This window comes from Hyperolius riggenbachi, chromosome 12 (assembly GCF_040937935.1).
Source record: "Hyperolius riggenbachi isolate aHypRig1 chromosome 12, aHypRig1.pri, whole genome shotgun sequence".
In the NCBI taxonomy this organism is placed as follows: Eukaryota; Metazoa; Chordata; class Amphibia; order Anura; family Hyperoliidae; genus Hyperolius; species Hyperolius riggenbachi.
Genome location: NC_090657.1, coordinates 181540496 through 181563547, shown reverse-complemented (window position 1 = coordinate 181563547; position 23052 = coordinate 181540496). Strand labels below are relative to the sequence as shown.

The window sequence follows — 23052 nt, the reverse complement described above, 5'->3', positions numbered from 1 at the left end:
CCAATAGGATGCCTGTCACGTGAGCAGCGCACACTACAGCACGGTAGGGTGCGTACAGAATTTTAACGCACGCTGCTCAATTTAAAAGAGACCAATGTAAAAAACCTTCTGGGGGATAGATAGATAGATAAATAATTTTCATAAAATACCATATAATTTTCATAAAAATAAATCAGAAAAATCCACCCTTCCCGTTCAACTTTTATCGAATAAAAATGCTATCGGATTTCTTGCTCAAATAAAAAAAAAAAGCTTTTGATCTTTCGGGAAATCTGATCGTTCATTGAATTGCTGTAAAATCGAATCATTTTATTGGATAGTGTGTGGCCACCTTGAGTCAGCGATAACCCTTTAGTCATTAAAGAGAACCTGTACTAAGAAAAAAACCTCTGGGGGATACTTACCTTGGTAGGGGGAAGCCTCAGGGTCCCGATGAGGCTTCCCCGTCCCCCGTAGCTGCGGGGAATCCAAAGCTGACTTCTGTAAATCCTCCCCCAACAAGCGGTGATATATTTACCTCTCTGAGATCCTGCGCGGGCGCACTAGCTGCTCTTCATTCGGGTAAGGCATAAATAGCAGAACTCGATCGTATCCACTCAACTGCGCAGGCGCAAAGGACTCGCACCAGCGCAGTAGAGCAGATCTGATCGGGTTCAGCCATTTCCTGCACAGGATTGCGGTAGGTAAAATATTTACTTTGCTGATGTTCGAGTTGTTGCCGCGCTGGATTGCCGGGACACTGGAGGACGGGGGAAGCCTCGTTAGGATCCAGAGGCTTCCCCCTCCAAGGTAAGTACTCCTCAGAGGTTTTTTTTTTACATTACGGGCGAATGTCAAACTACAGAAATGTCAGCTCTGCAGTTAAACCTCTCCAGTGATCCCGAGACATCAATAAGTTAGAAAAGCTACAGATCCGTATGGGCTGCGAATCAGACCTCACTATATGCAGATGAACAGACAGATAAAAACACAGTCGATCAGAAGCACAATTTCCAGGCAGCAGGGAGTGTGACACATACCTGCAGGAAGATACTCCCAGCTTTCTCCAGCTCACTGCTGGCTGCAGTTACTGCAAGAGGAAATCAGATCTCATGAGTGCGACTTACTAAACACATAAAAGTCCGAGGGCTTGTAGTACTCACCTCCAAACTTCCACTCCATGTCTACTAGCTGGTTAATACTGAGAGTCCGTCCAACCGCCCATCGCGTCAGTGCCGCAGCATCACGACTCCACTGCAACCGTAGAAACGCAAAACTGAGGCCCATGGTGTGTTATAATTGCACAAAAAATGCCATGGTGCATAACAAATGACAATGAGTTAAAAGTGAAGTATACAAAAGACAGTCCTTATCCAATTAACTGTTCCTGCCAGTAGATAATTTATAATCTGGTCTTAAAAAGAAAAATAAATAAAATAAATAATACTTTTCAGCACTTTACAATTGAAAAAGTGCAGAAAAGTAGGTAAAAAAAAAAAAAAGGAATATCATACATACTGTATCTTGAATATTTTCTGGCATGGTGGGAGATTTAAAGATATTTTATTGATGAGGTTTAAAAATATCCCCTAGGAGAAAACGCAAAAGAAAATGTTAATAGGATATGGGTCAAAGTGTACTAAGGTATCCCAGCAGGGCTGTGGAGTCGGTACAGAAATAATCCGGCTCCTCAGTTTATGAAGCCACCAACTTCAGGTACCCAAAAATTGCTCTGACTCCTCAACTGACTCCACAGCCCTCTATCCCAGCTGTTGGTTCCTAAACAGGTGAGAGGAAGTGGCAGCTGGGAGAGGCTGCACAGGTTACAGGAAGAGGTATCCGAATGTCTAATCAGGTAAGAGGAAGTGTCAGCTGGGAGAGGCTGCACAGGTTAGAGGAAGAGGGAGCTATGAGTGTAAACAGGTGAGAGGAAGTGGCAGCTGGCAGAGGCTGCACAGGTTAGAGGAAGAGGGAGCTATGGGTGTAAACAGGTGAGGGGAAGTGGCAGCTGGGAGAGGCTGCACAGGTTAGAGGAAGAGGGAGCTATGAGTGTAAACAGGTGAGAGGAAGTGGCAGCTGGGAGAGGCTGCACAGGTTAGAGGAAGAGGGAGCTATGAGTGTAAACAGGTGAGAGGAAGTGGCAGCTGGGAGAGGCTGCACAGGTTAGAGGAAGAGGGAGCTATGAGTGTAAACAGGTGAGAGGAAGTGGCAGCTGGGAGAGGCTGCACAGGTTAGAGGAAGAGGGAGCTATGAGTGTAAACAGGTGAGAGGAAGTGGCAGCTGGCAGAGGCTGCACAGGTTAGAGGAAGAGGGAGCTATGGGTGTAAACAGGTGAGGGGAAGTGGCAGCTGGGAGAGTCTGCACAGGTTAGAGGAAGAGGGAGCTATGAGTGTAAACAGGTGAGAGGAAGTGGCAGCTGGGAGAGGCTGCACAGGTTAGAGGAAGAGGGAGCTATGAGTGTGAACAGGTGAGAGGAAGTGGCAGCTGGGAGAGGCTGCACAGGTTAGAGGAAGCTATAATTGTAAACAGGTGAGAGGAAGTGGCTACTAGGAGCATCTGCACAGGTTAGAGGAAGAGGGAGCTATGAGTGTAAACAGGTGAGAGGAAGCGGCAGCTGGGAGAGTCTGCACAGGTTAGAGGAAGAGGGAGCTATAATTGTAAACAAGTGAGAGAAAGTGGCTGCTGGGAGCATCTGCACAAGAGTAGCAAAGATATGAGTCTCATATTGCTTCCAGTACAGGAAGAATTAAGACATTTCAGTTATTTAAGCAATTGAGCTTCTCTGAGCTCGCCAAACCAACTTGGGTGAAGACTTCAGGTAAGGATATACTGCAGGGAAGTTCAAAGGGTCATTAGCTCTGCTCTGTGTCATAGTTTCAAATACAGAGTGTAGTTTGTAAACTGCAAATATTAGAGAATGATGCAATGTTATAGAAAAACAGCTATATAAAACTGAAAATAAAAATATGAGAATATCTTTTCTTTGCTACTAATGTTCTATCAATTATCTGTACTACACATACAATTCATTATATCCTGTTTTTTTCGCTTCAGTGTCACTTTAAGCATTTATTGCAGGAGGAAAGAAAAAAAAAAAAGTTTGACCATAAACAATTTCTGCCTGCATTTTCAGCCATTCACACAAGCAGGGAAACAACCAGGGGACGCTTTCTCGCATACAAGTAAAAAGGGCACCAGAAAATGTGGGCGCAGGGTGAAGCTGAAAAAGGTCTTACCCAGCTGTGGCAAATTTCCCAGTGGCGTTAATTACTATTCCCCCTCCAAAGCAGAGTACAGCGGGGGTAAGACGCATTTCAGCTTCCAGCTATTGCTGGTGGAAGAATTGCTGTGTTGTTTTTTTTTGTAATTTAGGCTCTGTCTTTTGCCAGCGCCCAAATTCGTCGCTGAACGCCGCTATAGCGGTAAGTTACATTACAGCCTATGGTGGCGGCTAAACCTCAGCAGCCGCGTGCCGTGCTTTTCACCTGACTCGACTTCCTCCTCTAAACAATGGACTGTTGTCATGGTCGCAAGTTACAATTATAATTTCTTTTGGAACTTTTAGTAAAACCCTAGTTAGCTACTGAGATGGAAAGGTCATTTAACAACATTAAATACATTTCAGATGGAGTACATCAGCTAATGAAAGCAGAAATGTCTACTCACCTCATCCGCAAAATATCCAGCCTTTTCTTCATCAAGCCCTACACAGGACAGGACAGATATCACAATGCAGCTCTGACACACTGAATCACATGGACACTTGCAGGGGAGGTGAGTATAATGTTTTGTCCTTTAGATCAGGGCTTTTCAACCCTGTCCTCAGGGCCCAACAACAGTGCATGTTTTGTGGAAATCCTCAGAGGTAGTTAGTCAGCTCTGCTGAGACACTAATTACCTCACCTGTGCATGTTTGTGGTTTTCTGCAAAACATGTAGTGTTGGTGGTACTTGAAGACAGGGTTGAAAAGCCCTGCTTAGATTGTAAGCTCGCAAAGGCAGGACTCTCTCACCCTTTTGTGTGTCTTGGAATTTGCTATACCAGTACATTTTATTCACAATGTTACATTTATCACTGTAATTACTGTCTACCAAGTCTGTATTTATGTATCATTGTCTATATTTGGTGCCCCATGTTTGTTTGTGGTACTTATCCGTTAGCCGGGCGCATCCGGCAGGTGGCGCTGTTGTAGCGAATTTCATTCATGCTTAGTTAACGTAGTGCTGTGTGAATGGAAGCGCCGCAGGTGGCGCTAATTACATTGATACGGCACATAACAATAACAGTGTTAATGGGAACTAATATGTATTTCAAGTGGCCGGAACTGTTACTTAATGCAATTAAAATGAAGGCGGCGGCAATGTAACAGATGAAGCCGCCGCCTTCGTCTGTTCTTCGTCTTCTTCTCCCCCTTTGCCCTCCTCTGGCTTTTATACAATGCTGGCAGCTGGGGGGGACATGCGTCTCCCCCCAGAGTCGTTCGTCGCAAGAAAACAAACAGGATTCCCTTCCGCGACGAACGACTCTGGGGGGAGACGCATGTCCCCGCAGGCTGCCAGCATTGTATAGAAGCCAGAGGAGGGCAAAGTGGGAGAAGAAGACGAAGAACAGACGAAGGCGGCGGCTTCATCTGTTAAATTGCCGCCGCCTTCATTTTAATTGCATTAAGTAACAGTTCCGGCCACTTGAAATACATATTAGTTCCCATTAACACTGTTATTGTTATGTGCCGTATCAATGTAATTAGCGCCACCTGCGGCGCTTCCATTCACACAGCACTACGTTAACTAAGCATGAATGAAATTCGCTACAACAGCGCCACCTGCCGGATGCGCCCGGCTAACGGATAAGTACCTTGTTTGTTTTTTACACCAGGGAATATGTTGGCGCTTTATAAAAAATAATAATTTTTTTTCACAGATGTTACAAACTGCTGCTAACTGCTGGTGTTTCCAAAGCATTTGGCAGCGAAAAGGCACTTTTATAGTAAGATTCTCCCCCTCATGTACATAACACATACAATTTGAATAGGGGTTTACATGGAGCAAAACAAGGTCCTATTTAGTCAAACAATTGCATCACTTTTAAATTCACATATTTCTTCCAGCCTCAAACAACAATAGGGGACATTTATCAAGAGTGTCTGAGAAAATATTGGTAGGTTTTTAGAAATCCATGCAGAACTGTCTCAGGCATCTTAACCTCCCTGGCGTTCTGATAATGCGCAGCCGCACGGCTGCGCATGGTTTTTTAAACTTAATTTTTTTTTTTTAATCATGTAGCTAGCCTAGCACTCTAGAGTTCTTCAGAGGTGCAGCCAAATCATACACAATGGCTATCATTCATAAAGCCTTTCCGCATGCGGAAATGCTAAAAACAGCTGACTTTACCGACCACTCGGCAAAGTCAGCATTCATAAAGGCTCTTTCCGCATGAAAAAATGACACTACCGAGCAGAGTGATAAATTACCACCTTGTGCGGTGATTATCGGAACAAATGTAGCAAAATGTTAATTCATAAAGTATACCGCCAGCGGTGCAACGTCGGAAAGTCCCGCTCCCTCTGATGTGGCGATACCAATGCAAGTGAATGGAGACACACAGACCTCCCAGGCAGCTGCAGCAGAGCAGAACACGGAGAAATGTATCAACTCGGCAGCTTCCGTGTCTCCGCAAGCCTACCGCCTGCCTACCGCCAGCCTAGTTCGGGGAATCTCCGCACTGCTTCCGCACATGGATACTTCTTTATGAATGCCCACCCAGAAGTCTAAAACACCGCCAGCGGTGTTTTTCCGCATCGATTCCCCTTACCGACAGCCTCTTTATGAATGATCCCCAATGTGTCAAAATACACATACATATGTATAATTTTCACATGCCTCTGAAGAAGCAGCTTTTGGCTGTGAAACAAATGTTGAGCCGTCAGTAAACTCTGCACTTGGAGCTACAAGTCATTGTTGTATGAAGCCGGAAGAAATCTAATAGAAATTAACTAAATAGGACTTTTTTTGCTCCAGGTAAACCTCTATTCTAATTGTCTGTAAGTATTATGTACGTGAGGGGGATGAGCTTACTACATTGAATTGCCACAAAAAGTGTTAAAGAGAACCCGGGGGTCAGATGGGACACAGAGGCATGTTGTCTGCATGGCTCTGTGTCCCCCAACCGCCACTCTCTGCCCACCCCCCCCATATGCCGCGCTATAGCCCCCCGCCTGGGGCATTCCTGCAGGGTTTCCTGATCTGCCATTGGGCAGCTCTGTCCCTGGCCACGCTCCCTACCGCTCCCCCGCCTCCATGCACGCTGTGAGACACTCTCTCAGTGCAGCGTCCTGACTTATAAGTCACGAAACTGAAAGTGGACCAGTGTGGCCCACAGGAGTGGCGGTTTTTGTGGCTACCTGATCCGCTCAGCTCCCCGGATCAGGTAGCCTACTTTTTTTTTTTTTCTTCATTTTTTGAGCCCACCTCGGGCTCTCTTTAACATGCGCATGAATTTGCCCCGAAATATTTTCAGGAGAGGATATTCTCACCCAAGACAAGCAAGTTCTCCTTCAGCTCTTCAGACTTCATATTTCTTTTTAGCGCAGCTGGAAGAGTTAAACAACAGCCAATCACTGTGGTGAATTTTTTTCAACCCAATCAATCTTTATACAAACTATCTTGCATCAGTTTAAGCTATTACAAACAAGATCCTAGCAAAGCTTACCCAGTGACCGTACATATCAGTGGGTTAAATACACTTTCTGCCTATTCTATTTGGCCCAACACCAGTTCTAACAGTAGATTTTTGTTTTGGGCAACAGAAATATGTAGCTAAAACAGGCCCTGTAGTGACATATTAGAATGCAGTAAATTATTCAGGATACCCAATTTTATAGTCATTTTCCTGGTTTCAGCATCAGGACCACTTCCGATATCTATATATAGGTATGTTGCCCCACCCTCCCAGTGATGCTTAGCCTAGGCTGATTAGCTATGCAGAATTCTCCTCCCAGAGTATTCTGGGATACCCGGCATTATTTTCACTGGCTTAGGTATTTTCAGTAAACTAACATTCTGCAGAGATCCCCTGACAGGACTAAAGATGATGCCACCTGTAATATATTTCAGAATGTAAATCAGGGTAAGGAAAGATTATACAATAGACAAACACTGACTAAATAGTTGAATATTGTAAAAAAAAAAAAAAATTAAGCCATGTTACTAATTATGTAATTTTCACTACAGTTCCCCTTTTACTTACTTTGCTTATCAAAATCTTTGCTTAGAACACAGGTGTCAAACTCAAGGCCCACAGGCTGAATCTAGCCTACCTCTCCATTTCATGGCTCTCGTGAGCTTCAAATGTGCAGAACTTCCTCAAATAAGGTCTATGCTAGAACCACTATCGCCAGAAATTGTAACATTTTAAATATGTGTAAACACAAACAAATAGGAAGTACATTTCTTCCAGAGTAAAATGTGCTATAAATTACTTTTCTCCTATGTTGCTGCCACTTACAGTGGTCGAAATCTGATGGAACTGACAGGTTTTTGACTAGTCCATTCTTCATGGGGCATTCTCAGTATTTAATGTATTCTTTACAAAAACACTCCATGGCAAGGACCGATACAAAGATACACACACACACTATTCTGGCAGGTGGACTGAACAACTGCCATTCACTAAGTGCTTTTGTAAATAGAGAAACCCCAGAGAATCCCTCATGAGGAGATGGGCTAGTCCAAAGCCTGTCAGTTCTGTCAGATTTCTACTACCTACTGCAAGTGTCTGCAACATGAGTGTCTGGGAAATGTACTTTTTATTAATGCGTTTTCATGAATTTTAAGTTTGACTCCCAGCATTTCCCTTACTCACCATTCAGCACCAGCAGTACACTCCTCACGATGTTCTTCAGGGGGCCCAGGCTGATGCCATTATCTTTAGCAAAGTCTTCTAGCTGAGACGTGAACTGCTCAGCCTGCAGAGTACAAAAAAAAAAAAAAAATTGGCTGAAATCAACACAGCCTGGATCAGAAAACAATGACCCCAACTGGGAGTGGTCGATGAGACCCGGATACAAAATGTTCTACTAACATTATGCACATTTATTCGGCTTGAAAATGGACCCATCAAATGTATACATTTAAAAGCTCCAAACATTTGCATAACATTAGCATAAATTCTGCATCAGCTCAGAATTCTTAGCATCTGTCTGACCATGCCTACTCTCCAGTGATCCCTGAGGATTTTACTACAGAGGGAAGAGAATGTTCTGCGCACAACTGACTTCCTGTCAACAGTGTCACAGGTAACACATATAGGCCCTTATCCATACAGGTAACACATATAGGCCCTTATCCATTTTTTTTCCTCCCAGGAAAGTCCTTTAGTCTGTGGCCAACTGCGCGCATGCTCCCTTTGGGCTTCTAAAGAAGGCCACAAAAAAATAGGCGATTTATCTCGGGTAACCCATCATACCCTTCAACCCTGGAGTAAAACCCGATACCGCTATCGCTTGCAATCTGTTTCGCCTGCCTTGCAACAGATTACCCATAACCCAGATTTTCCAAGTGGGCTGAATCCAACAGCTTTTAGATGGTGGTCCTCTATAGGACTTACACATACTAATAAATTCCTAATTGATGACAAAATTCCAACTCTAAAATCAGATGGTCTCCAGATATAACTTTCCCCAAGCTGAAAGCTCCGACTTTTCCAAATCTTACACTATATAAACTCTATCCCCAAAGGTGCAATAGATGACCTGAGAACACATTTCGACATTACCTGCTTACATGACCCCTTACAGAAAGGACTGATTTCACTTTTGTATTCTGTGCAAAATCAACCTCATCAAGATGTAAAACATCCTTTTGCCCTGAAGTGGGAAAATTATTTGGAATTTGAATGGGAGCTGGAGACTTGGAGCGACTCCTTTGAGAATCTTGCCAAAGGCAGTCTTTACAGCGCTGACTTAGAGGTGTCGCTCTGCTTATTCCACAGGACCTATTTAGCCCCGACGAGAGACCACCTCATAGATCCAAATGCCTCTGAACTATGTTTCATAGGCTGCCAATCCGAGGGCTCCCTACTTTACATATTCTGGGCATGCCCCAAGGTATCCCGACTTTGGTCAAAAGTAAACACCCTCCTCACTCGTGTATTCCAAAAGTCCATCATAAAAGACCCTAAAGTTCTTTTTGGGTACAAGCCAACAGGTGTTAAGCACCCTGAACACAAACTAACTCAGCACATTGCTAATGTCCCCAAATCACATATTGCTGCCTCTTGGCGATCTAGCTATCTTTCATTCTCGTTGGTCCTCAAGCAAATCGACTCTATAATGTTCTCTGAACAAATCAATGCTAGAATCGCAGATAAACTAGACAATTTCCTTAAAATCTGAGACCCCTGGATAGTTTTTCGGAATCCAGCTGCTCTAACACCTTAGGGCCCGTTTCCACTATAGCGTTACGAAATCGCCAGCGAATCACCGCAGGCAAATCGCATGCGGGTGCGATTCCGCATGCGGTTTTTGCCTCGATTTCGCATGCGATTTCGCATAGGTAAGGCTGTATGCGATTTTAACCATGTCACTGCCTGTGTGAATTAACATGGGTACCTATGCGAAACGCATGCGAAACGCATGCGATTTCCCTATTAAATACATTGCATGCGATTCGCCTGCATTCCACACGCAGGCGAATTCTGAGGCCCCTACCCTGCAGATTTTTTCTGCACAGAAAAACGTGCGGGGAAACGCACAAGTGGAAACAGTCCCATCCACTTGTACTGACTGTGCGAATCCGCATGCAGGCAACGCATGCGGATTCGTGATAGTGGAAACGGGCCCTTAGACCAAAATTGCTACTATCTTGCTGTAATGCCTTCACTCATCTAAGAGTATTTTACCCTGAAATCCACTCCGAATATTTTACCCCAATAACGCTTACATTGATTCTGACTCAATGTACATCTTCAATCCCCTCGGGGATAATACCTCTATTGTTATTATTCATATTTGTGAATTTTACTCTATATGTTCATTGTTTTTCTCTGTTATTCTTTTTTGCTACCAGTTAATGTTTGTATAAGGATTTATATCTGCTAAATAAAGAGATTTTGAAACATAAAGGTATTTCAGTGGTAAAGTTTGAAAATAACTGCTTGGGGAAAACTCAAGAGAAAAGTTAATAGTATACAGTCCATGTACATTTTACTGCCCAAGGCCCACTGTCACTAACCCCACCACCCACCCGACCCACTCCTGTTCTCCCCGTCCTGCAATATACTTCACTGCCATGCACCGGGTTTGGGACCACTGCCATTTACATGTTTGGCAATTTAACTGAGTGTGCCAGCGGCTGCCCGCCCCTTGCTTCCCGATGCCTTAGGCCTTGCCTCAAATCCAGCCATGCCCATAGTAGTATGTTTCTACGTCCCTGATGTAAAGGCTAAAGATGTAGCGTTCCCTTTGATTTACCTCCTTTTGCTCCTTCAGGAAGGAGAAGATGACTTTGCAGAGACGGGAGACCTGCTGTAAAAAAAGAGAAGAGCAGATTAGGGCACTGATGTCACGTGTACCTTATATACATGATATCCCTCATTTTCTGTGAATGGAATAGACAGGAGGAAGCGTTGCCAGGTGAGTCAGTCAAAAACAGTGCTGGAAATTTGGGCGCACCAGGCGCCACCATATGCCTTAATTTCAATAACAGCTATAGCGTCACTCAGTAATTTGTGCGCTGTCACAAGGCAGCAATAGCTGGCAGCTGAATGACCTCTTACCCTGGAGTCAATGGCAGCCTGGAGGGGGAACAGTAATTAACACCGTCAGGACTCTTGCAGGAGCAGGGGGAGACATTTTTTGGCTTTACTCTGTGCCCAAATTTCCCAATGCCTTCATTACATGAACGCTTGCTCACGTGCGTATCCGGGCCCGGATACGCACGTGAGCAAGCGCTACAGAGCGCGAAACGGCTGTTGTGCACATCCATCACCCCCTGGTCACCACACCCCCTCGCAAGCCTCACTGGATGTATCTAGGAATATGATGCAAGACTTCTGACAGGTTTGATGTTTTGAACACTCTATACCATATGTCATCTGGCTGCAAGTGGTAAATAAATGCAATAACAGGACAGTGCCCGGTTTCTTCATCTTTATGTTTTTTGCAATACTGGGAACTTTCTTCTGCTTTTTCAACTGTGAGCACGTCACTGTGCATAACATGGTGCGGCCAGACAGTGAGGACCTGTGTATGTTATATTAGAGCGGGCGTCGCTCACCCTCATTTTTTGCCGGGTGCCCAGCTCCCACCTTTCTCCGATTTTTACATGAGCGCTTGCCAGGAGCTGTGCAGGTAATCAGGTTATTCACATATCACTGTACTTTTAGCATGTGACTTTCAGAAAAGCAGAGGTGGTGCTGCCGGCTGCTTCAAGTACACCTGAAGTGAGAGGGATATGGTGGCCGCCATATTTATTTCTTTTTAAACAATACCAGTTGCCTGGCAAGCCTGCTGATCCCTTTGGCTGCTGGATAAAACAGAAAGGACCGGCACCGCTGTCTTGTATCAAAGCTCTTTTAATAGCACCAAAGTGGCAGCAGTGACAGACTGCTGTTTCGGTTTACACCTTTATCAAACTGCTCAAAGCCATAAAAATTGTGACAAGACAAACACCTTTAAATACCCCCTTCCTGTATGGGAGGGGCCCCAGAGCAGACCTGAGAGGGAACTTCAATGGTAATATGCAAATATGCTCATGTTTCATGCACACTGAAAAAAAGTGTAATACCTGAATTAGCTTGTACACCACACCCCCAAGCTGGGATGGATGAATGATCACTTCCAAAAAATGGAAACACTTTCTCCTCCTGTCCCTCCTCCAGCCAGCCACTCACAGCTGTGCACTGCACAGCTGTGAGTGGCTGGCTGGAGGAGGGACAGGAGGAGAAAGGGTTTCCCTTTTTTGGAAGTGATCATTCATCCATCCCAGCTTGGGGGTGTGGTGTACAAGCTAATTCAGGTATTACACTTTTTTTCAGTGTGCATGAAACATGAGCATATTTGCATATTACCATTGAAGTTCCCTCTCAGGTCCGCTCTGGGGCCCCTTCCATATAGGAAGGGGGTATTTAAAGGTGTTTGTCTTGTCACAATTTTTATGGCTTTGAGCAGTTTGATAAAGGTGTAAACCGAAACAGCAGTCTGTCACTGCTGCCACTTTGGTGCTATTAAAAGAGCTTTGATACAAGACAGCGGTGCCGGTCCTTTCTGTTTTATCTGGACTGCACTTCCCAGGAGGCACTGGGGAGAGACCTTGGGCACGCTGCATACTCTTTTTTTGGAAACGGTGCTCCCTCTCTTTTGTTTATGATCCCTTTGGCTGCAGCAGTGTCTGAATCACACACCCGAAACTGCTTCAAACTTCTGTCAGAAGCATTGGCATGCCTTTTCAGGGTTTACGGCTAAAAGTATTAAGCCTTGTACACATGTCTGACTTAAAGTGTACCTGAACTCAGAACTTCTCTGCTCTGAAAGATACACAACAGCATAATAACCTTTAAAAGAAAAACATGTACCATATTTGTTACAGCTGATACAAAGCCTAACATATATCTGCACTATTTCTACTTCCTGCTTTCATAGAAGCAGACATACGGTTACCAACCAGTGCTTATCTGCCATGGCAGTCATGTGACACAGGGAGGAGATCAAATTACAACTTGTGATTATACACAAACGAGGGGTAATTAAACAGGCTAAACTCTCTAAATACATACAGAGTGCATTTCTCTCTGTTTCCTTCTGTCCTGTGCAAGAGTTCAGGTCCACTTTAAGTTAGCAGAGGCAGCCAATAATAACTGCCTCAGCTGAAAATCAGACATGTGTATGGCAACCCCCAACCCAAAAGCAATTTGCCGGGCGGATCTACTCACCTCCAACGACGCTGGACGCTCGCCTATTCCATTGTTCATGCCGCTTCCCCGTGTGACATCACACACACAATGCTCGTCACCTCTCTGTTGTCTCCCCCGCATAGCAACACAGCACATAGTCAACTACACATCTGACGTGTATGCAGCCCGAATCAGGGATGTCGCCCAAGGGGATCAGGTCATGGACATCAGTCAAAGGTGTGTACGCACCTTTAGAGGTAGAGGATCAGCAGGACAGCCAGACAATGTGCATTAGGTAAACGTAAACAAATGTCACGTGACAGCAGAATGCAATATCACCATAGAGATAGAGCGCCCCCTGGAGGACAGGAGTAAGAAATTCTGTGCTGGTCTGGATCCCAGAGAGGCTAGTTCTGTAAGGCTGTCCAATCTGGGGGATCCTTCTAGCAGATTTTTTTTCTGAATTTTAGGGTCTAAAAGCAGAAAACAATTGAATCGCTTTTAATCACTAAAATCCAGAAAAAAAATTCATACTGACAAGGAGGTTAAAATGGTTTTCCAGACAAAACATTGTTATTATGGTTTGGAAGCAGCAGGAAGGCTTGAAACTTCTGTCATATTCTGTTGGCAGGGAGTTCTTGGTTGGAGACCTATCTATTAAAAGGGAATATGAAGTGAAAATAAAGTTATGATATAATTATGTGTAGTACAGCTAAGAAATAGACCATTAGTAGCAAAGATATGATTCTCATATTGTTTCCAGTACAGTTGAGCCTTCAGTGTTTTTTTCACCTTATGCATCTGAGCAATTTTCACCTCCTATTCATTCACCAATAACTTTATCACTACTTATCACAATTAAATGATCTATATCTTGTTTTTTCTGCCACCAATTAGGCTTAATTTAGGTGGTACATTTTGGTAAGAATAATTTTTTCTAAATGCATTTTAAACAGGAATATTAAGAAAAAAAATTCTTTATTTCTCAGTTTTTGGCCATTATAGCTTTAAAATAATACATGCTACCATAATTAAAACTCACATATTTGTTCCAGTTATCACACCATTTAAATTATGTCCCTATCACAATGGATGGCGCCAATATTTTATTTGGAAATAAAGGGTGCATTTTTTCAGTTTTGCGTCCATCACTATTTACAAGCTTATAATAAAAAAAAGAAAAAAAATTAAACAAAAAATTAGTAATATACCCTCTTGACATGCATATTAAAAAAAAGTTCAGACCCTCAGGTAACTATTTATGGTTTTGTTTTTGTTTGTTTTTTTTGTACTATTTTTTTTTATTAAAAATTTGATTTGGGTATTTTTTGGAGAGTGTGGGAGGTGAACAGTTAATTTATAAATGTAATTGTATGTGTTTATTAAAAAAATTGAATGTAGAAGTAGTTTTACTATTTGGCCACAAGATCATTTTTTTCATCCCGTAAGTGTGCGATCACGGTTACAGGAAGTGAAGGGAGGACATAACATTTTTTTATTTTTTTTTCCTCAGAAAGATTGCGGCTTCTCATAAAAGCCAGACTTCAAGCAGGCCACAGTACTGCCCCTGCTCAAGAAACCTTCCCTCGACCCCTCGCTACCCTCCAACTACCGCCCAATCTCCCTCCTCCCCTTCGCCTCAAAACTCCTTGAGAGTCTGGTTCACAAACGCCTGACCCAGTACCTCAATGCCAACTCACTACTAGACCCACTGCAATCTGGATTTCGTCCTGCCCACTCAACCGAAACGGCTCACACCAAAGTGGTCAATGACCTTGCCTTAGCTAAAGCTGAAGGTAAATACTCCATTCTCCTCCTCCTTGACCTTTCAGCAGCTTTTTATACAGTAGATCATCCTCTACTCCTCCAGTCCCTCCAATCCATGGGCATTCACGATCTCGCCGTGACCTGGCTTTCATCCTACCTCTCCAACCGCTCCTTAACGACCTCCTTCAATGAGTCCTCGTCCACCCCCAACCACCTCTCAGTAGGAGTCCCCCAAGGCTCGGTCCTTGGCCCCCTATTGTTCACCCTATACACATCCTCTATTGGCAAGGTTATCTCCTCCATGGGTTTTAACTATCATCTTTATGCAGATGACACCCAAATCTACCTCCACACCCCTGACATATCCACCACTACCATGGACAAGGTCTCCTCCTGCCTATCTGCCATCTCCTCCTGGATGTCCGCTAGGTTCCTGAAACTAAATCTAGACAAAACGGAATTTATGATCTTCCCACCCCGGTCATCCCTGGACCTCCCAGATGTGCAGGTCACTGTTAACCACACTACCATTCGCCCTACCTCTCAAGCCCGCTGTCTGGGTGTCACCCTGGACTCCGCACTCTCCTTCACTCCCCACATCCAAAACCTCACAAAGTCCTGCAACTTCCACCTTTGTAACATCTGTAAGATTCGCCCTTTCCTGACCTCTGCCACCACCAAACTCCTCATCTATGCCCTCATAATTTCCCGCCTCGACTACTGCAATGCCCTTCTGTCTGGTCTCCCTATGACCCGAATAGCCCCACTGCAGTCCATCATGAATGCGGCAGCCAGAATTATCCACTCCTCCCTTTGCTCCACCAGGGCGGCTCCCCTCCGTGAATCCCTCCACTGGCTTCCTATCCAGTCCAGAATCAGATTCAAGATATTGTGTCTGACCTACAAATCCGTCCACAAAACCTGTCCAACCTACATTTCTGATCTTACTCAGAGATACACACCAAGCCGCTCACTCCGCTCCTCCAATGAACTTCGCCTGACCGTTCCCCGCATCACCCAGTCCCATGCACGCCTCCAAGACTTCTCAAGAGCCGCTCCAACACTATGGAACTCCCTACCTCCACCCATTAGGGCAGCCCCCCTCCAACACCTTCAAGAAGGCCCTCAAAATTCACCTTTTCACTCTGGCCTACCACCCCTCACAATTGCTCTAAACCCACAGCTGAACTCTGGTACCCTACCTCTCGTGTCCCTACCTCTCCCTCTAGATTGTAAGCCTTTGGGCAGGGTCTTCCTCCTTTTGTGTCCTACCTGATCATGCACCTCCATTACTGTGCACCCATGCTATGCATTTGAGTGAACCTAACTTGCCTAATCTCCATGCTCCCATCCAGTGACTGACTAAGCATTACCATGTACTCATAGGCCTGGTGTACACCAAAAACTGCTAGCAGATCCGCAAAATGCTGGCAGATTTTGAAACGCTTTTTCTTCTTTTTCTGTAGCGTTTCAGCTAGCGTTTTGCGGTTTTGTGTAGCGGTTTTGGTGTAGTAGATTTAATATATTGTTACAGTAAAGCTGTTACTGAACAGCTTCTGTAACAAAAACGCCGGCAAAACCGCTCTGAACAGGCGTTTTTCAGAGAGGTTTGCGTTTTTCCTATACTTAACATTGAGGCAGAAACGCATCCACAATCCAAAAAATGCCTCACCCCGGGAGTATGCGTTTCTGCAAAACGCCTCCCGCTCTGGTGTGCACCAGCCCATTGAAATACATTACCCAAGCGTATCCGCAGCCGCAAGCGGATCGCAAAACGCAGCCCAACCGCTCTGGTGTGCACTAGGCCAAACTGTGCTGTGTGATCTGGTTTTCTTGTATTCCTGTATTGTCATATTGCTGTTTTTCACCCCTAAATATTGTATGTAACCTAAATTAATGTCCAGCGCTGCGTAATATGTTGGCGCTTTATAAATACAATAAATAATAATAATAATAATAATAATAATCTGTCTTTCTAACGGGGACTTAGATCAATGAATGGGAACACAGTTCATTGATCTAAGTCCCCGTTCATGGGAACTGTGTTCCCATTCATTGATCTCCGGGCTAACGGGCGGTGGCACAGGAGCATGCCGGCATGTGCGCGATCAGCCACGGGAGTGCGCAGCAGCAGCCTTTTGGACGTAGCTACGTCCAAAAGGCTTAATTGGTTAAGAAACTTCACTTGTTATCTATGCAAAAGAGCTTTTCTGAGCTATATGACTAATTTACTCAGAGAGCAATGCTATTTTCAGAGGCACTTATGTCAACCTGTCTCTGATTAAGGTTTTTCTGCCTGGAAGTTCAAAGGGTCTTTAGCTCTGCTCTGTTTCATCATTTAAAAAAAATACAGAGTGTAATTTGTAAACTGCAAATATTAGAGAATGATGCAATGTTATAGAGAAAAAAAAAAAAAAAAAAATAAATATATATATATATATATATATATATATATATATATAGATAGATAGATAGATAGATAGATAGATAGATAGATAGATAGATAGATAGATAGATAGATAGATAGATAGATAGGAGAAAAAGAGACTTTTCTTTACTACTAATGTTCTATTCATTATCCGTACAACACATACAATTCATTACGTTTTTATTCCTGCTAAAGTGTCACTTTAATTTCTCCCGTTATCAGTAAGCCTCTCTCTGGGGCATTTTCCCTCGCTTCCTGAATCAGGGATTGGATCACTAATAACAGGGACTATGGGAATATCTTCCCAGTAGAAACACTGACAACAGTAAATACACCTCTACTCAGCTCAAAACAGCTTTGGTTGAAGTTTTAGTCTAAAGCCATTCTTTACTCATCCACTCCCTTCCTTCCTTCCCAGACACATGAGCATCCAAAAGTAGCAGGCAAGGGGTACACTTGAGAAAATTCGCAGCATTTTGCAGGACACCAAAAATGCATGCGGAAACGCATGTAATGCTAGTCTCTGGTGCTGCTGCATTTTCTGCAGGCATATGCAATTCCACACAGCGTTCAAAAATTTATAAAACCTGCACTAATTTCCTGCAGAGCGCATGCATTTTTTTTTCCCCATTTAAATCAATGGCTACTGTAACAAATGTGCAACAAAAAGCTTGCGGGGGAATTATCTGTGATTCCCACAGCTGCAAGTTTGATCCCTCCCTCACAGATGACACCATGCAGAGATCACCAGCTTTTGGGATGAGACACACACAGCATCCCTGCTGGTACTCTGGGGGGAGGGTTGGGTCCCCTCAAGTACACTAGTGCCCAACTTACCCTGCCCGTTTGTGATGTCACTCTTGCATCACAAACGGGCAGGGTAAGTTGGGCACTAGTGTACTTAAAGGGACACTGTAGGGGGGGGGGGGGGGAAATCGGGGGAAACTTACCCGGGGCTTCTAATGGTCCCCCGCAGACATCCTGTGTCCGCGCAGCCACTCACTAATGCTCCGGCCCCGCCTCCGGTTCACTTCTGAAATTTCAGACTTTAAAGTCTGAAAACCACTGTCCCTGCGTTGCCATGTCCTCAATCCCGCTGATGCCACCAGGAGCGTACTGCGCAGGCACAGACCATACTGTGCCTGCGCAGTACACTCCTGGTGACATCAGCGGGATTGAGGACACGGCAATGCAGGCTCAGTGGTTTTCAGACTTTAAAGTCTGAAATTTCAGAAGTGAACCGGAGGCGGGGCCGGAGCATCGGTGAGTGGCTGCGCGGACACAGGATGTCGCGGGGGACCATTAGAAGCCCCGGGTAAGTTCAACTAATTTTCCCCCAACCTCCCTACAGTGTCCCTTTAACCACTTCCCGACCATCGTATAGACAATTGGCGGCCGGGAAGTGGACCCCGCAAGGACCGCCGTATTGACAAATGGCGGCGGTCCTTGTAGGGGCATGGGCGGCGCGATCGCGTCATTCGTGACGCGATCGGCCGCCGAGGACTGGCTCCGCCCACCTCGCGCTGTAACCCGCCGGCCGTTCGGAAGCGTCGGCGGGTTACTAAACACCGGATCGCCGCATACAAAGTGTATAATACACTTTGTAATGTTTACAAAGTGTATTATACAGGCTGCCTCCTGCCCTGGTGGTCCCAATGTCCGAGGGACCACCAGGGCAGGCTGCAGCCACCCTATGTCGCACCCAAGCACACTGATTTTTACTCCCCCCCGCCCCAGATCGCCCACAGCACCCCTCAGATCCCCCCCCCCTGCCCACCCCCCAGACCCCTGTTTGCACCCAATCACCCCCCTAATCACCCATCAATCACTCCCTGTCACTATCTGTCAACACTATTTTTTTTAATCCCCCCCCTGATCACCCCCCCACCCCTCAGATTCTCCCCAGACACCCCCCCCCCTGTGTACTGTATGCATCTATCCCCCTGATCACCTGTCAATCACCCATCAATCACCCCCTGTCACTGCCACCCATCAATTAGCCCCTAACCTGCCCCTTGCGGGCAATCTGATCACCCACCCACACCAATAGATCGCCCGCAGATCCGACGTCAGATCACCTCCCAAGTGCAGTGTTTACATCTGTTCTCTACCCTAAACACCCACTAATTACCCATCAATCACCCCCTATCACCACCTGTCACTGTTACCCATCAGATCAGACCCTAATCTGCCCCTTGCGGGCACCCAATCACCCGCCTACACGATCAGATTGCCCTCAGACCCCCCCCCCCCCCCCCTTATCAATTCGCCAGTGCATTAGTTACATCTGTTCTTCCCTGTAATAACCCACTGATCACCTGTCAATCACCCATCAATCACCCCCTGTCACTGCCACCCATCAATCACCCCCTGGCACTGCCACCCATCAATCACCCCCTGTCACTGCCACCCATCAATCACCCCCTAACCTGCCCCTTGCGGGCAATCTGATCACCCACCCACACCAATAGATCGCCCGCAGATCCGACGTCAGATCACCTCCCAAGTGCATTGTTTACATCTGTTCTCTCCTCCAAACACCCACTAATTACCCATCAATCACCCCCTGTCACTGCTATCCATCAGATTAGACCCCTATCTGTCCCTAGGGCACTAAATCACCCGCCCACACCCTCAGAACGCCCTCAGGCCCCAGCCCTGATCACCTCGCCAGTGCATTGCTTGCATCTATTCCCCCCTCTAATCACACCTTGAGACACCCATCAATCACCTCCTGTCACCCCCTAGCACACCTACCCATCAGATCAGGCCCTAATTTGCCCCGTGTGGGCTCCTGATCACTCGGCCAAACCCTCAGATCCCCCTCAGACCCCCTTCCGATCACCTCCCCAGTGCATTGATTGCATCTATTTTCCCCTCTAACCACCCCCTGAGACACCCATCAATCACCTCCTGTCACCCCCCTAGCACTCCTATCCATCAGATCAGGCCCAATACAACCTGTCATCTAAAAGGCCACCCTGCTTATGACCGGTTCCACAAAATTCGCCCCCTCATACACCACCTGTCATCAAAATTTGCAGATGCTTATACTCCTGAACAGTCATTTTGAGACATTTGGTTTCCATACTACTCACTGTTTTGGGCCCGTAAAATGCCAGGGCGGTATAGGAACCCCACAAGTGACCCCATTTTAGAAAAAAGACACCCCAATGTATTCTGTTAGGTGTATAACGAGTTCATAGAAGATTTTATTTTTTGTCAAAAGTTAGCGGAAATTGATTTTTATTGTTTTTTTTTCACAAAGTGTCATTTTTCACTAACTTGTGACAAAAAATAAAATCTTCTATGAACTTGCCATACACCTAACGGAATACCTTGGGGTGTCTTCTTTCTAAAATGGGGTCACTTGTGGGGTTCCTATACTGCCCTGGCATTTTAAGGGCCCTAAACCGTGAGGAGTAGTCTTGAAACAAAAATGACCTGTGAAATCCTAAAGGTACTCATTGGACTTTGGGCCTCTTAGCGCAGTTAGGGTGCAAAAAAGTGCCACACATGTGGTATCGCCATACTCGGGAGAAGTAGTATAATGTGTTTTGGGGTGTATTTTTAAACATACCCATGCTGGGTGGGAGAAGTACCTCTGTAAATGACAATCTTTTGATTTTTTTTTTTACACACAATTGTCCATTTACAGAGTTATTTCTCCCACCCAGCATGGGTATGTGTAAAAATACACCCTAAAACACATTGTACTACTTCTCCCGAGTACGGCGATACCACACGTGTGGCACTTTTTTGCACCCTAACTGCGCTAAGGGGCCCAAAGTCCAATGAGTACCTTTAGGATTTCACAGGTCATTTTGAGAAATTTTGTTTCAAGACTACTCCTCACGGTTTAGGGCCCCTAAAATGCCAGGACAGTATAGGAACCCCACAAATGACCCCATTTTAGAAAGAAGACACCCCAAGGTATTCTGTTAGTAGTACGGTGAGTTCATAGAAGATTTTATTTTTTGTCACAAGTTAGCGGAAATTGATTTTTATTGTTTTTTTCACAAAGTGTCATTTTCTGCTAACTTGTGACAAAAAATAAAATCTTCTATGAACTCACCGTACTACTAACAGAATACCTTGGGGTGTCTTCTTTCTAAAATGGGGTCATTTGTAGGGTTCCTATACTGTCCTAGCATTTTAGGGGCCCTAAACCGTGAGGAGTAGTCTTGAAACGAAATTTCTCAAAATGACCTGTGAAATCCTAAAGGTACTCATTGGACTTTGGGCCCCTTAGCGCAGTTAGGGTGCCAAAAAGTGGCACACATGTGGTATCGCCGTACTCAGGAGAAGTAGTATAATGTGTTTTGGGGTGTATTTTTACACATACCCATGCTGAGTGGGAGAAAGACCTCTGTAAATGGACAATTGTGTGTAAAAAAAAAATCAAATAATTGTCATTTACAGAGATATTTCTCCCACCCAGCATCGGTATGTGTAAAAATACACCCCAAAACACATTATACTACTTCTACTGAGTACGGCAATACCACATGTGTGGCACTTTTTTGCAGCCTAACTGCGCTAAGGGGCCCAAAGTCCAATGAGCACCTTTAGGCTTTACAGGGGTGCTTACAAATTAGCACCCCCCAAAATGCGAGGACAGTAAACACACCCCACAAATGACCCCATTTTGGAAAGAAGACACTTCAAGGTATTCAGAGAGGGGCATGGTGAGTCCGTGGCAGATTTCATTTTTTTTTTTTCTCGCAAGTTAGAAGAAATGGAAACTTTTTTTTTTTTTTTTTTGTCACAAAGTGTCATTTTCCGCTTACTTGTGACAAAAAAATAATTTCTTCTATGAACTCACTATGCCTCTCAGTGAATACTTTGGGATGTCTTCTTTCCAAAATGGGGTCATTTGGGGGGTATTTATACTATCCTGGAACTCTAGCCCCTCATGAAACATGACAGGGGGTCAGAAAAGTCATAGATGCTTGAAAATGGGAAAACTCACTTTTTGCACCATAGTTTGTAAACGCTATAACTTTTACCCAAACCAATAAATATACACGGAATGGTTTTTTTTTTTTTTTATCAAAAACATGTTTGTCCCCATTTTTCGCGCTGCATGTATACAGAAATTTTACTTTATTTGAAAAATGTCAGCACAGAAAGTTAAAAAAATCATTTTTTTGCCAAAATTCATGTCTTTTTTGATGAATATAATAAAAAGTAAAAATCGCAGCAGCAATCAAATAGCACCAAAAGAAAGCTTTATTAGTGACAAGAAAAGGAACCAAAATTCATTTAGGTGGTAGGCTGTATGAGCGAGCAATAAACCGTGAAAGCTGCAGTGGTCTGAATGGAAAAAAAGTGCCAAGTGCCTGGGTAAAGCCCGCGGTCTTAAGGGGAGCCAACAGGAATCTCTATAGACATACAACTACTTCCTATTAGCAGCAAACTTACATTTGGTCGCGACCATTTATTTAAGTAGGGAAGTGTGCACCCCACACCAGGACCCTCGCCCTTCGGGCACGGTGCTCTCTTTGGCTACTGCCTGCACAGCTTTACTAAACTTATTTGGTTGATGCTGTGGGTATTGACTCCTGCTGGCTCCTCTATTAATTACTAATGGTAGCGGCCATTTGTCTATGGGAATGCTCAGCGTTAGGTCCCCTAAAGCAGACTAGTGCCAGCTTTAGTGCATTTTGTTCAGGTATATTTCAGACTCACTTTACAGCTCCAATATTCCCATAAGTAGTCCTCAAGCCATTGTCAGTGCCTCCCATCCATCTCATGCACATTCTACATTCATTGGTAAACGGTAATCATCACTATAATTCCTCTCCTGCTGCCACTGACTGACCGCAACTCTCCCACCCCACTCATTATATACCTATCCCTCCCTCCTCACCTCCCCGGACAGCTGCCTCATGTTCTGCAGGTCCGCAGTCACGGAATCCGGCATAGGAGCCAGTGTGCAGCGCACGGCCATGGTGACAGCCGCCTCATCAGCTGACCGATCACGTGAC

At 44.9% G+C, this 23052-nt stretch overlaps 1 protein-coding gene across 1 annotated transcript in view; it reads right to left on the bottom strand.

Moving 5' to 3' along the window:
- The window catches only part of COMMD7 (COMM domain containing 7), a 28442-nt gene extending 5390 nt beyond the window's left edge, over nt 1-23052 (bottom strand). The window contains exons 1-7 of the mRNA XM_068264158.1: nt 22935-23052; nt 10448-10501; nt 7840-7942; nt 6512-6568; nt 3646-3683; nt 1143-1233; nt 1020-1069 (exon numbers count right to left, since the gene is read on the bottom strand). Of these exons, the coding sequence (XP_068120259.1) occupies nt 1020-1069; nt 1143-1233; nt 3646-3683; nt 6512-6568; nt 7840-7942; nt 10448-10501; nt 22935-23015 (474 nt within the window). The 5' untranslated portion in view covers nt 23016-23052. The remainder of the gene's footprint in view (nt 1-1019; nt 1070-1142; nt 1234-3645; nt 3684-6511; nt 6569-7839; nt 7943-10447; nt 10502-22934) is intronic.